The sequence below is a fragment of the Phalacrocorax aristotelis genome, chromosome 20 (genome assembly GCF_949628215.1).
Source record: "Phalacrocorax aristotelis chromosome 20, bGulAri2.1, whole genome shotgun sequence".
NCBI lineage: Eukaryota > Metazoa > Chordata > Aves > Suliformes > Phalacrocoracidae > Phalacrocorax > Phalacrocorax aristotelis.
The window spans coordinates 5117279-5131662 of NC_134295.1; the positions used below are offsets into that span (position 1 = coordinate 5117279).

Here is a 14384-nt window from a genome sequence, read left to right on the forward strand (position 1 = left end):
TTTAAAAAAAAAAATAATGCAGAAAGCCACTGCTGCAAGTCCAAGATCCTCCCAAACCCCTTGGTATCAGAGTAACCACTTAAAAGTGCACAGAACACAAGCGCTATTCATTTCAAATAAAGTCTTCTAAGGTCGTGGAGACACTCCACTACACATACAGTCCAAGACACACTGAGCAGACTGAAAATTCCGTTTCCCAGCTAAACAACTGCTTTTGGAGAAGATGATGATAATCAAAGTGCCAGTACAACTTGCATATCCAGGAAGTGTTGTACTTTGTCCTTTTCACTTGACAAGTTCCCCCCCCCTTGTGTCTATTCTCCCTTTGTATCAGCTTCTAGCCATCTCTTGGAAGCTGGAAAGATAAATATCATGAGTACACAATGATCCATTATTCTTACAGTCCTCAGTGAGAGCTGGACTATGCACACTTCTTTTTTCTTCTTAGGACATTCACAATATTAGACCAGTATCTTTTTTTAAAGAAAAAAAAAAAAAAAAGGAGGGGGGACCCCAACCTAAAACACCTAGACTGAGCTATTTAACTAAGGAGTGTCAATACATTTAAGCATTTAAGTCCACTAAACAAGGTTGGAAATCCTGCCTCAACCACAAAGAAAATAAAAGCAATAGAGAATTAAGACCTCATCAAGGACTACAAAAAATTCCCACCAGATACCAGTCACATTCTATTCTCGTTTCTTCTTCTTCTCGTACTTAGTGTTCCCTCTGAACCACTTAATCCAACTTGAAGCTCCTGCTCTGAAACCAGAGAACTGGCAAGTAATCTTTGTTCTAAGCTGCCATGGAATCCAGTGGTGCTACAAAAATAATTCACATACTCAGTGCATATGTTCAACACTAGTCAGATAATAGTTGTACGGGAAGTGCCCAAGATTCACCTTTTGAAGCAATAAAGTATCTTGCTTATTCTGACCAAATATGCTGCTCTAAAAACAGTAAGTTTCAGTATTCACACTTGAAAACAGTTACATTTTATTGCCATGTTAAGGTAGTTTGGTGGTTACGCTAGAGACAAGAGGATTTACAACTTCTCTGGAAATCCATCACAGTCTCTATATATGAAAGATTAAATCCTGCCCTCCGCTCTCTGTGAGCGACTCCTGAAAACTTCTGTTTGGAGATAAACCCACTCCCAGCAGGACTAAAAATTGCACAGTCACTTCTTTTCCCACAGCTCTGCATTTTCACAGCGTCCACTATCTCATCAGTTTCATACTGCCATGGTACTGCACTCACCATTTCACACTTCCAGACAGCAGCCTTCAATGGAGAACTGTGATTTACTTCTTGCCAAGGCAAACGCTTTCAACTTCCCAGCTATAGAGAGTTGTTTATTTTAATAATCAGCCTTGAAATTTAAGTTGGAGATGAGCTTTAAACTATATCAAGGTTGGCTTTACATTTGCTTATATTTTAACGGGCAAATAAATAAAACTCATACTTCTGATGATTCAGATCAGTTCCTTAAAGGTCACTCACTCCTTTTTGCTGTGCTCCAGCACCCGGTAGGGTGGAGCAGAGACTCCTTTGGAACCATGTTGCTCCTGCACAATCGGCAATGTAGCTGGAGTATAAATTTCCGGCATGGTGTCATTGTTCTCTAGGGCACCGTAGGAAAAAGAAGCTTTGAGGTCAGGCTGAACGGCAATCCCTTTATCATGCATGTTCTGCATGCCTGAAAAGAGCAAAGACAGAGATTAAATGCTTAGGAACAAAAGTGCATTCTTCCTGCACTCTGTTAAATCAGCAAATGATGTAGTCTCAGGGTTTGTGATACGTGGCTCATCAGTTCCTTGAGTGTTAAATGAAAGACATAATGTTTTTCTGCTTAGCGCTAAAGCAACTAATGGAGAAATAGGCATCAAGGGAATGAGGGATGGCAGCCAGTTATTTATCAAGCGCTGCATCTTTCCTACAGCTCACCAGAAAGAGTTTAGCTATACTTCCCAAAAGCAGTTCCTGCTCCTCTGGCCTCCACCTCTTGCAACACACCTCAGTCTTCCCCAAAAATCAGTTCTTCCTGCTGGATGAAGACCAAGCCCAGTCCCAAGCAAACGCTCAAAACTAGCTCTTCTTCCCAGACAGCAGCCAGCTGGACAAGGCTGTGCTGGCAAAATCTGACATCCCCCCGGTGTCAGGGGACACAGAATAAGCGCATCCAAGCAGCATATCGCCTCTTCTCTGCTCCGTGTAAAACAGGCACATACCCCTCACAAGGCATAAACAAACGTGAGAAGGAAACACTAGAATAAACCACAGCCACCTGATATATCCGGAGAGTTAACAGGGCCTAAAGCTTGAGCTTTCACTGTGAAACCCAACACTTAAAAGTGGAAGAGTGATAAACCACTGTATTTTTACCTGGCATAGCATCCATTGATATGTAAGGTTCAAATGGAACAGATTTCTTCCTATTTCTTGTGATCAGGAAGACACCTAGAAATGCTATGAGACACCTGCGAGAGAAGACAAGATCTACTGAGATAACTATGAAAAGGGAGAGCTTCTGAGTGCCTATCATGTAGCACCATAAAGAGTTCAGAACGGGAAGAGAAAGAACTGTGAAGTCAGAATCACAGGGAACTGTCTCAGCTGAATAACCCTCTTCAACAGTATCAAAATCCCCCTAGCAATCAGAACACTTTCACCTTTTCTTTATCAAATGGCAGGAAGAGTTTTCACGTTAATTAATTAATCTTGACTAACTAAAGGGGAAAGGAAGCATATCAAAACTTGGTTTTCTTTGATGAAATTCCAGGATTTAGCAGCCTGACCTTTGAAAGTCCCATCAGTAAACACTTTAACAACTGTCGATCTCGATTTTTACAGTATGTTGACAGAGAAAGGCACAGTTCATAACATTAATCTCCCAACTGTTTTTTTCTGTACTAATCTGAAAGGCATTTCAGAACGTCCCCTGCTTATGGAGAGCTAATCACATCAAGACACTGTACTAGGACTAAATACTGAGTTACACAGCAAACGTTTTACTGATCATATCTGCAGTGCGTGAGTGCCCATGCCCTAGGAAATGGGACTCCAGAAGTCCAGTCAGTTCAGTGAAGGCTCAGAGCAAAACCTGAAATAGATTCCCTGGAGATGGCTTCTTTTGGTTATTCTGCAATTCTTCTAGATTCAGGAGCAGGTAGCTTGAAAAACAGCCAATATGCTTCAACACCCAAGCTGATCTCCAGTACAGTCAGTAAGGGATTTAGTGTTTGATGGTGTACAATTATGCATAACCTAAGTGTTATACAGTTCCTCTAGAGCATCCGTCGTCACTCAGACAAGACCACGGTCTGCTCCAACAGAGGAAGTGCTTTCAGTTTGTCCTCTCCACGAATGTATGTACCTCCAATATATATATTCAGACAGACATGTATTTTTAAAATTTTAGTCATATGAAGAAATACTTTCTAGTTTTCTATCAAGGAAACTTTAAACACTTACCCAAGCGCAAACATACATATATGGAGAACATCTTCACCGGTGAAGTCCAAGTAAAAGGTTGCTCCTTTAAAAGGAAATAATTCATGGCATCTTTCTTCCAGGCTTACCTGAGCAATTAGTGCTACATCTCCAGCACTAGTCCCTCCAGAAACCGAATCATGTAAGCTTCCTATTTTTGTAGTCAGCACCTTTGGTTTTTTTACAATCTTAAAACAGAAGAAGGTGGCCTGATTTCTATTTTAATACAATTTATTGACAAATCTTTTAGAATTTCACTACCAAAATAGTTATACCGGTGTAACTAATACAGGTGCAAGTAAATGTGTACAGCAGCATGGCAACTTGTACAAATTTTTCCATATTGGGGTAGGGGGTTGCGAAGGAAACGTTGCTGAACTATTGCATGTCACTGTGCGAATAAAGCCTGAGCCAAATTCTCACCACGCAGCAGTGGTTACCACATAAACAAGAGACACTCTATTTCTGAAGTCTGAATGACAAACCAAATCGGATCTCTCCAACTACAACAGGGCACAAACTCTTGACCCCAAGCAAGTTTATACAGCTCAAACTTCTGACAAGCGTCCTTGCTGCCCTGGATGTCAAGAGGACGTGCATTCCGGCTCCTATTCTTTACATTTCTAATTGTAGTAAAGTAAATAAAGCTGATAAATCTGAGAGCAACATACGGCTTAGAACATGGCAGGAAATAAACATTAGCCAAAGAATAGGCTATACTCTCTCATGACACTGAAGAGGAGCATTAAAAGGCAATGTGTAGTTTACGGGGGAGGCTATTGCCCTGCTACACCTAGACAAGCATTACACAGACAGCATCCAGCACGGTCAGGCAGATGCACTTTCACCAGGGGTTTTAGGGTTTTTTTTGTTTGGTTGGTTAGTTGGTTTTTTTCCCCCACCAGTTTTGCTGCATGTCTAAGCAAGGAGAACAAAACCACTAAAAGGCTGCTCCTCAGGTTTGAAGCTTACAGGGTTTAAAATCCTCTTTGTTTATGCAGACAAAGCTTTTCCTATCTGGGCAAGGGCTGAAACTGGGGTCAAGTGTTCAGAAAGAAGAGTGCCTATACAGCTGTGAGCGGCTGCGCTCTACATACAAGGCAAACAAGACTATCAGGAAGAGAACTGTAACACCTTTGGACAGAGGAGGCAAAATACGTTTATACGCTGCATCACATTTATAACAAAATCTAGAGAGAGCTACATGAGAAATTTTAGCTGTATATTCAAGTTGCACATCTAAGAGCATGCATCACCCTCTTCTACACGCTCGCATGGTATGAGTAATCCAGTCTCAAACGTAAGTTCCCATGCACTTTAAACAAAGTGACAGAACTTAATGGAGAATTTTAACAGTCTAATGGGATAATTCAGAGTTTTTGAAAGGAAAAAGAAACAAAGCCAGCTGCATTAGAGAGATGACAAGGAAATATAAGTCATCATCTGGGTGAGTGTTCACCTTCCTCACCTGTAAGTGAGGATTGTTTTTCAAAATCTTTTGCCCGCCCTTCCTTTAGAAGGGCCCACCACACTGTTTCGTGCACTGTTACCTGCTGTGATTGCGACTGTTGTGGACAGGATATAGCCGATGCTGGCAATCTGAGACGAGTCATACAGCTGTGAGGCTTGAGCTAGAAACCTGCAATACAATGACAGACAGATTTGGGAAAGATGCTCAACTTGTGCAGCAGTTATTACGGACTAGTATAGGTCTCCTTTTTGGAAACACCTTTCAAAAACAATGCATAAATTTAAGAAAATTTATTCTCTTTCTCACTAAACCTGCAGCACCATCTGTGGAATTAATATAAATGACAGAGAAATAAGCCCTATGGCTGTACTGACGAAAGGCGCTGAAATTACTACCACTGACCTTAGGGCCAGAACATCACTCACGTTTTGAATAGCTTTTTATCCCTGCTGCTACCGGCTTTTTATGTTATTCCAAGTGCAGAGGGAAAAACAAATAGACGCATCATCAACAACACTGATTCTGCACTCTGATTTTAGCCAGTTCACAGATACTGTATTTGATTTGCCACCATTTCATTCCTAACATTGTTTTGCAAATACTTGAATGATGTATAAATTTGGGATTAAAATTACTTGGCAATGTCACTACATGAACACCACCATCTCAGGCTCCTGTGACACGGAGCACAGGGCAGGGCACAGGGCCCTCTTGAGGACAGGGCACAGAAGAGAATCGGTAATTTTTCTCCTAAAATTTAATCAGCATTCTTGGAATGGATAACAAACAGCCCACTGATTACTTATCTACTAGAAAGAGAGTGAATGACTTACGTTGCTTGAAAGATCGCTGTAGCAATCATGCACACCAACATGATATAAAATATAGGGTAGTCGAGTTGTAAGTTTCCTTGTATCGAGACAACAATCATGCCTGCCACAGCCTTCACTGTCACAGCAGTCATGGAGCCTGTGAATGTTTACCAAGACTCAGCTGAAGCACCAACACATGCTCAATGGACACGAACGCTGCACAGTTGCTCTACGCACAACAAACAAACGCAAGATCTACAGAACTTGAACTCTCCTTTTGCCACGGCAAACAAGGGGTGCAAAGTGCATATTTTGTCCCCAGCTCTACCAGCTTTATTCCCAACAACTTCACCGCAGTGACCTTCAATAAATCACTTAACCTTTCTGTATCATGGTCCCCTTCTCTACAGGACTGGGAGCATTTACTGGTTTGGGTTTTTTTAAGTGGTTAAACAGTGGTGTGCAATTCCGTGATGGAAGGATACTAATTTTCATTTCTGATGCCATATTGGCTTGGTTAATAAAGCTAAGGAAATTTTCAAAACAAGAAACAGAAAGAGCCTACTTCCTTTCCATTTCTTGAAAGCACAAGTCAGGGCCATTCAGAATTAGGATAATTGCTTTGTCTATGATTCACGCAGCCTCTGAGGCATCAGCTACTGAAATCCAGCTGCAAACAGTTAAAAAAAAAAAAACAAAAAAAACCCAGACAGACAAGACACTGCAGTGACTGAAGTTGCATAAATAGCAAAAATTGAGGCCTGTGACATAGATTCAACAGCACGTCAGACTGCGTCACTGCCTGGCTATTAGTCACCCTTTTTAAAGTTTAATTGATCACAGTTTCTTAAAAAAAACAGATTACTGTGGAGAAAGGTACAAATGAAATCCTGGCCTTTCCAAAGTCACTGTAGGATCCCGCTGTAGGCTATGAGGATGTCAAAAACATCAGTTGACCCCATGCCCAGGGGCTCTCCCAATTGAAATAGGGACATACTGGCACGGCAGAGTATTTATCATTTCTTTAGCCACACAGCAAATCTTCCCAGAGCCAAGAAGATTCTTGTAGGTCAAATCATCTCCTTCATCCACTGAATCAGCTCTCCTTGTCCACTGAATAGATAAGATATTGTATCATGCTCTGCTTGCACAGATTAAAATTAAGAACACTAATAACTAACTTGCACATTCTGTATTTGGCAGATTTGTCCTTATGGGAGATAAGTCTTAATTATTCAGAGGTCATTTGCCAAGATCCTAAACATCACTGCGAGATATCAGCTTCATCTAATTGGAAGTAACATTTCTGGAGTAGATTGGTGCATTTTATGGCATTAATTAGGTCAATACAATTCCCTATAACCCACAGACGCTTCTGTTTACTGTGGTTTACTGTTATAAGCCAGAGTTAGAAGGTCTTACAAATCCATACCAACTTACCCAGCAAAGCTACCAGCAGAAGAATAACTACAATGTAGTTCACGTTTTTCTCCTTGTAAAAATATAGTAGCAGGCAGAATACGATGATCTCCACAAGCTACAAAACATAGAAATAAGAATATTAAAAGATGCGGGGTGTACGGGGTTGGCAGTAAATGGGATTCTGAGCCTGTCAAACATTAGAATTACACAAAAGGGCAAATCAAAGGAAAATGAGGATCCTACACAATTATAGATCAAATTTAGTATGATCTTCAGTTCTAAATAGACGAGATATTCAATAGCTTCTTGCAGAACAGGAAACATGGGACACTTTTATGTTACATTCATGGTAAAGCAGCAGATCAAATACTCCTGACTGAATATTCACTCAGAGATCACAGCCTACTTTCCCTAATGTGGTTCTTTCAGTCATCCCTGCAGCACACATCTTATTGAATAGCCACACTTCCCTCCATTAAAAAGCGATAGATTTCATAAGATTTTCAGTGAGAGATTGATGGCTCCAGAGGAGGTCAGTCTAGAAAAAGCCCAGGTGCAAGCACAGTATTTGGACACCTCTGGAGGAGCTGCTCTCGGCTGCCATCAGTACCACTGCCACAGGCTGAAGCCAACAGGTCAGGGAGAAGGCAAGCATTTGCAAATCTTTTCAGGTAAAGGTATTTAGGTCCTAACAGAATAATTCAGAGCAAGAATGGGAGGGTTCCAAATTGTGCATGCAGGTGTCCACAGGCAATGTGGAACTGACACCGGGAAAAGCTGGCATAGATTCATTAGCAAGTCCAAGGAATATTGCTAGTAACCGTAAGGGAAGATAATGCTTGAAATGAAACTCCCAGTCAGGCAGATAGCAGAAAACTGTCCCACATTTTATGGGCCACCTTACCATATACAACAGAAATGGCCAGCTCACTAAATGCCTAGTGATATTTTCTCCTGTCATCTTCTCATGACTATTAGGTCCAAATGTTATCAGCAGATAAGTTCCAACAATTGCCAAACCACAGCCTACAAAGGACAAAACATAGCGTCCTTCGGCAACCAAAGGACAAAAAAAAAAAAAAAAAAAAGAGAGAGGACAAAGTTAGTGGGTTAGTGTGGATGCCTGGAATTGATATCGCACATGCACAGTGACCATTAATGACATCATGCACATTGCTCTGGATGACTCATTCCTCTGCCCTTCATGCTCCGCTTTCAAAATATTAGAACCAAGAAAACCCCAGGCAATGTATGGGCTGTGAGTTGAGGAAAAAAAAGGTCATACCAGGTAGCATCTGCTAAACAAAGAGGAGCTACAAGATCTATATCTGGGGCTTACGCTGCCTGGCACTGCCCACGGCCCGTTCTCTAGGAAATGGAAGAATGAACGCCGCTGTTCTGCAAACGCTTGTGCGTTTGAAATGAAATTCAGCTGATTCAGTTGTGCCTATGCTATTGCAGAGTCAAGGCCTTAGGCTGCAGCTTCAGCCCAGAGAACCACGACTCTCAGATCCTCGAAGCACCATCTCCATGTATTTCTAAAATCTGTGAGATTCAGATGATTTGGCACAAGTCAGAAAAAAACCCAAAAATCCATTTTTATGGATTTTTATGAATCATCAAACAGTGGATGAGATGACGCATTCCTTTGAAGAGGTACTGTAGCTAACGGAGGTCTTGCCACCCCTCTAATTATGACTCTTGAGAGGCCATTCTCTGTGTTGAATGGCTTGTAAACAGAGAGGAAAAATGAAAAGGAACTGTGGAACTTACTCAAAAAATCCTTGGGCTTCCATTTTTCTTTAATAAATATAATTCCTATGATTGCACTAGCTACAAAAGAAGGAGAGAGAAACAGTGAGTTATGTAGCAGCCCAATGATCAGCAACCTCACACTGGAACGTGCTCAGACTCGAACGGTCATTGTCTCCTTCCCCCTTACCTATAACAGACACTGCACTGAGTGGCACAATCAGTGAAAGAGGAGCAAAGGCGTAAGAGGAAAACACTCCCAGTTCACCCAGCATCAGCAGAAACAGCCCACACCACCATGTCTTCGTTTTGAAGTAGGCTCGGAGGTCTTTGGAACCTGCCAGTCGGATGTGGCTGTATTTCTGGAAAAGAAAATAAAGGCAAAGAATCTTTGGCGTGCTTGATGCTTTTTAATGGAGGAGGCTTGAGGCATGATCAATATTTGCTTCGTGATACTCACCTGAAGGTTGAGTGCAATACTGATAACAAGATGCCCAAAAATAGCTAGTAATGCACCAATCAAGTTCTCCTGTAAAAACAAAGTAAACGCACAGATATTAAATTTAGCCACTGGACCCTGAAGGAAGTTGGAGCTTTTTGCATGATCTGAAAGACAGCAGACTTTTAAAACAGTTCCTGTATCAGTAAAAAGTCTGTTTAATTTTCCCCCTTTCTACATGATCCAGGGCAATTCAGGTAAGTTCCTTGTGGCTGTGTTCCAAATCTGTGAAACTCAGGTGAAAGATAACCCTTCCTCAACAGACACTTTCTGCAAGAGACTTAAATTAGCATGCATGTATTTGCATTCTTTGCAGTTTCTCAGAGGGGAAGAGGTAGAGCTAAACACAACGACCCATTCACTCATCCTTCCCTTTGAAAAACTCCATCCATGAGGATGTTTATTGCCCTGCAATTCAGCAGAGGATGGATCAGGAACCTCTGCATTCTGCGGGTCACATCTTAAGAACTCTCCTGCTCTTCTCCACTTAGAACATCTGCAGGTTCAGTAGTTAATTTAGCCCGTTTGATGAGGCAGCCCAATTATCACAGATTTTATGCTGTTATTTATACGAACCAGTTATTCCAAAGTAATAGGCAACTGGTAGAAGCTCCTAGCAAGCTCCCAACCCCTTCTACGTTAGCATTCCCAGCTCACCAATAATTCTCACGGTCTAAAGACAACATTTGAAATAAAAAAAAGGATGTAAAGCAGGCTGAATCACAAAGGAAACTTATATTAAGGGTGAACAGAAGAGCCTCAGGCTAAGCCAGGCCATTTAGCATTTGTGTTCTTCCAACAACTGTGTAAATCTCATTAGATGTCATTAGCACCTTCCATTTCAGTGCTGGTCTCCAAGACACAGTCTAGCACTTACTTTGATTGATTTGGGATAATCGAGCTCACATTCACAGTCCTCTCTTAAGAGTAAATATACTATTTCTGATTTTCTCATACATAGTAAGACAAGGACTTTAAGATTTCAAGTTTTATCAGTAGAAGAAAAATCTCTTTATCAGGATATACGTCAATAAGATTCACCCAAGCAGCTTTGTTCAAAAACACCTGAGAGATCTTCCCACAACAGACAGTATGTGGGCAGGAAAACGTCACTGTGGGATCACAGACGTAGCCAGAGAAGCTCAGCACAGTTTACTGGTTCAGTGACCAACTTCAGTTTAGAAGACATGGAGGAGACAGTGCCCCAGCTGAAAAGCCCTGAAGTGCTGCACAGGTTTGGGATCCTCTTCGGGACCGTGACAGCTTCCAAGCCAACGTCAGTCTGGTCAACTTTTGAAACGCACCTAGGACTGCGTTCTCAGCAAAGCACATTTCCCAGCGAAAAAAAAAAAAAACCTTTCTTGCTGCGATCTTCTGAGCACCTTCAGAATCAGGGATGCAGAGGATTTGGGAACAGCTCCATTCCCAGTTGGAGAATAAGGAGAAACTACAACAGCATGTCCTACCTCAGCTGCAGGCTCTTTGCTTGGCTGGGCTGACCCACCTGAAACTCAGTTTTTGTATGTATGTAGTGCTTGAGCATACAGCAGACCAGAACATCTGGTCTCAGTTACTGCTGTACGGGTTAGTCTGAAAAGGCACCTAGCAGAATTTATTGCATCTAACCACCTTTAGTCATCCACAACTTTTAACTGCCAGTCCTTTCTCCACTTTATCTAGCTCTTCAAGACACAGAATTTCTCCTTCTTTCTCTCATTGCTTATATACCCAGCATATAATACACCGGGGCCTCCAGGCATGGCTAAATACAAAGACTGTGCATTTTCTGAAAAAAAAGTAACCAAAATGCAGTGGCAAAATACAGCTTACTTGGCTAGCTAGGACCTTCTAGGGATAGACTGGGTAGAAATCTGACCTTGTAAGAAAAGGAGTCAGTGTGCGGCTGCACAGAAACTGCTGCTGTGGCCAACGGGAGTTGCTGAAGTTGCAGATTTGGACTGTTGCCTCCTTCCATTTTGGTTGATTGGAGTGTTTGCTTTCCAGCCTCTCTGATGCTGGAACTTTTCTCTAGAGAAGAGCCTTGGACCCTGCTGGAACCACCTTATCTGTAACTTGGTACCACTTCCTCCCATCCATCCTGTCTTGCTTGGACAAGCAACAACTACTTCAGCGAAGCGCAAAAAAAGTTATCTGTTTCTCTGCTGCTTTTCTTCCCCCACCAGGCTACACTGAGATAGGGTAGGCACCGTAGGCAGAAGTGCAGATAAGCCAGTATTTCCAGCGAGTCAGTGGGGCAGCAAGGTTATATTCCTCCAAGGTGACACTAAGGAAAAAAAGTATATGTAGAATTAGGTCAAATGAACTCAATGGTCCAAAACCTGCAATGAAATCCTGCTGAAGGGCCATCCACAGAAAACTCCCAGGAATCAGACTAACAGCTGCACATGTCAGCAGAGAAAGTAGAGCTTAAATGCCTTCTCACAAAGTCTCACACACACAAACTCACACAGACCTCGCTTTACAAGAGCTCGCAAACTAGCCTGGCCCTAAAGGTGACATATTCAGCTGGCATTTAATATCAGGCCTTGCCATATCCAAAGGTCTTATCAAAAAGTCTCTGAAGTCCTCCAAGCCCTGCTTTTCATTTCTCTACTGCCTGTGTACCTCTGTGGTTTGTTCACAGCATTATATTAGTCACGCCATCGCCACGTGCTGGGGATGACAGCACTGCTCTTCACGCAGACAGAGGTCACTTCAGTGTAATCGCTGTGAGCAGAGTTTGGAGGCTAAATTCCTCAGAGCCAGACTCATTGTAGGTGTCTGGAAAGCACCGCACACAGCAAGCCCATCTGAGGTCCCTGCACGCTGTGATGGCTCCTTTCACCAAAGACCTCAAGGGGCATCAGCAACCCTGAGCAACGGACATTGGTGAAAAGACCCCTTTGTACAGAGGGGGATTCTGGTATATGGATATTAAAATCATAGAATCGTTAAGGTTGGAAGAGACCTCTAGGATCATCAAGTCTAACCACCAACCCAACACCCCCAGGCCTCCTAAACCATGTCCCCAAGTGCCACATCTACATGTCTTTTAAACACCTCCAGGGATGGCGACTCCCCACCTCTTCGGGCAGCCTGTGCCAGGGCCTGACCGCTCCTTCAGTGAATAAGTTTCCCCTATTCTCCAACCTAAACCTCCCCTGACACAGCTTGAGGCCGTTTCCTCTCACCTGTCACTGGTAACCTGGGAGCAGAGACCAGCCCCCCCCTCACTCCAGCCCCTCTCAGGCAGCTGCAGAGAGCGAGAAGGGCTCCCCTCAACCTCCTCTTCTCCAGGCTAAACCCCCCCAGCTCCCTCAGCCGCTCCCCAGCACACTTGTGCTCCAGACCCTGCCCCAGCCCCGCTGCCCTTCTCTGGACACGCTCCAGCCCCTCCAGGGCCTGCTTGTCCCGAGGGGCCCAAACCTGAGCCCAGCATTCGAGGTGGGGCCTCCCCAGGGCCGAGCACAGGGGCCCCATCCCTGCCCGGCTCCTGCTGGCCAGCTGATATCCCTTACAACATTCAAGTGACATGTCCCTGTTGCTCTGCTCAAAGACTGCCCGAAGCAGTGCAGGCTGAGCATCCCTTCGACTCAGACCCCAGACAACTGGCCCGTGGTCACATCCTGAGGTGGCAGGACCCATCCCACTCTCAGGCCACGAACAGGCCATGAACCTCTCAGCCAACCTTGGCCTGCGAGGGACTTCTGTAACTCATGGGCTGCCCCAGTGCCTCCAGCGTGGGGGGACACAGGGGCAGCATGGCAGCCTGGCCGCCGAAGGGCAAAACCACCCCGTTGTGAGGGTAGGTGAGGGACAAAGCTCCCCACATCGTGAAGCAACGCCGCCCGGGCGGAGCCGAGCCTGGCTGAGGGCAGGGGCTGTCCCCAGGCCGCCCTCCCCGGGTCAGCCCGCCCCGCCCCGCCTAGCCCCGCAGCCGGACCCCTCCAGGAGTCCCGCACGGCCGAGGGGGGCGGCCCCGCTCACTCACCTGCTCCCTCAGGGAGCGCCCCCCTCCCCACCGCTCCGCGCCACGGCCCGGCCCTCCCGTCCTCCAACTTCGGGTCCCGGCCCAGCACCGCCTTCCGTTCCTGCCCGCTCCCTCCCATTTGTCGCCAGCCCTGTCAGTCCGGGGCCGGGCCCTGGCTGCCGGCAGGGATTGGCTTGCCTGCCGGGGGCGGGGCACAGCCCAGCCTATGGGCTGAGACCGCTCGAGGGGAAGGGCTCTGAGGGGGCGGGCGGGAGGAAGGGGCCGGGTTCCGCCGCTCTGGTCCTCGGGGAAAGAGCTGTGGCCCAGGCGGAGTGGACCATCCTCGGCCCGGGGCTCCAGGGACAACCGCGGCACCCCACCTTCACCCGGTGGGGTCTGGCCGGCCTCCGCCACCGCGCGCCCCGTAAGCGTGGCTGCTGCCCGTCCCGGCGAGGAGGGTACCCCGGGTGGTGCCACCCCCCCGCCAGAGCCACCTTAAGCCGCGAAACGAGGCTGCTTCGAGCCACCTTAACCAACTGCGCGCACGGCGGCTCTGAGAGTTCCCCTGTGATTGGGCGCCTGCCGGAGGGCTCAAAGTAACAGGCGCAGTGATTGGAGGAGAACTAAGTCGGTCGTTGTCACAGCAACCAGCCGTACGCCTTTCCCGGCCGCAGTACGGCCGAGGGCCGGCGCGTCCCGAGGCGCAGGGGCAGGCACCGGCAGGCACAGGCCGCGCCCGGCGCTGCCTCACCCGGTCAGGCACCCGCCATTTCCAGTCTGCACCCCGCTACCTCACAGGGCGCGCTGACGCCGTTCCCGGCACGCATCGCGTCATCGCCGGGCGGGGCGCCTCCGTGACGTTACTTCCTGTCGCTCCACACCGGGGGCGGGGAGGGGGGCGTTTCCTCAGGCCCTCTCTCCGGCATGGCGGCCGTGCCCTCACGGCGCGCCGGCGTGGTCCCGCGG

The 14384-nt window shown here is 45.8% G+C and overlaps 1 protein-coding gene across 2 annotated transcripts; it reads right to left on the bottom strand.

Annotated features, from left to right (window-relative positions):
* On the bottom strand, positions 1-13545 carry NIPAL3 (NIPA like domain containing 3). Of its 2 annotated transcripts, none has more exons than XM_075114544.1 (12): positions 13440-13545; positions 11325-11732; positions 9410-9478; positions 9140-9311; positions 8971-9030; positions 8102-8247; positions 7216-7312; positions 5797-5932; positions 5043-5131; positions 3475-3538; positions 2386-2480; positions 1-1699 (listed from the first exon to the last, which is right to left on the bottom strand). In XM_075114544.1, exons 2-12 carry the CDS (start codon positions 11421-11423, stop codon positions 1500-1502), a joined length of 1227 nt encoding a protein of 408 aa, XP_074970645.1. In that variant the 5' UTR covers positions 11424-11732; positions 13440-13545; the 3' UTR covers positions 1-1499. The 2 variants fall into 2 exon arrangements, with proteins under 2 accessions (XP_074970645.1, XP_074970646.1); XM_075114545.1 differs by having other exon boundaries at positions 8102-8223; positions 13440-13541.
* Between the last annotated feature and the right edge of the window lie 839 nt (positions 13546-14384).

Coding starts and splice junctions, on each gene's coding strand:
- NIPAL3 (XM_075114544.1), bottom strand. CDS start 11,423: ATGGAAGGAGGCAACAGTCCAAATCTGCAACTTCAGCAACTCCCGTTG. Junction 9,031..9,139: donor CAGTGCAGTGTCTGTTATAG/GTAAGGGGGAAG, acceptor CTTCTTTTGTAG/CTAGTGCAATCATAGGAATT. Junction 2,481..3,474: donor ATATGTATGTTTGCGCTTGG/GTAAGTGTTTAA, acceptor CTTCTCTCGCAG/GTGTCTCATAGCATTTCTAG.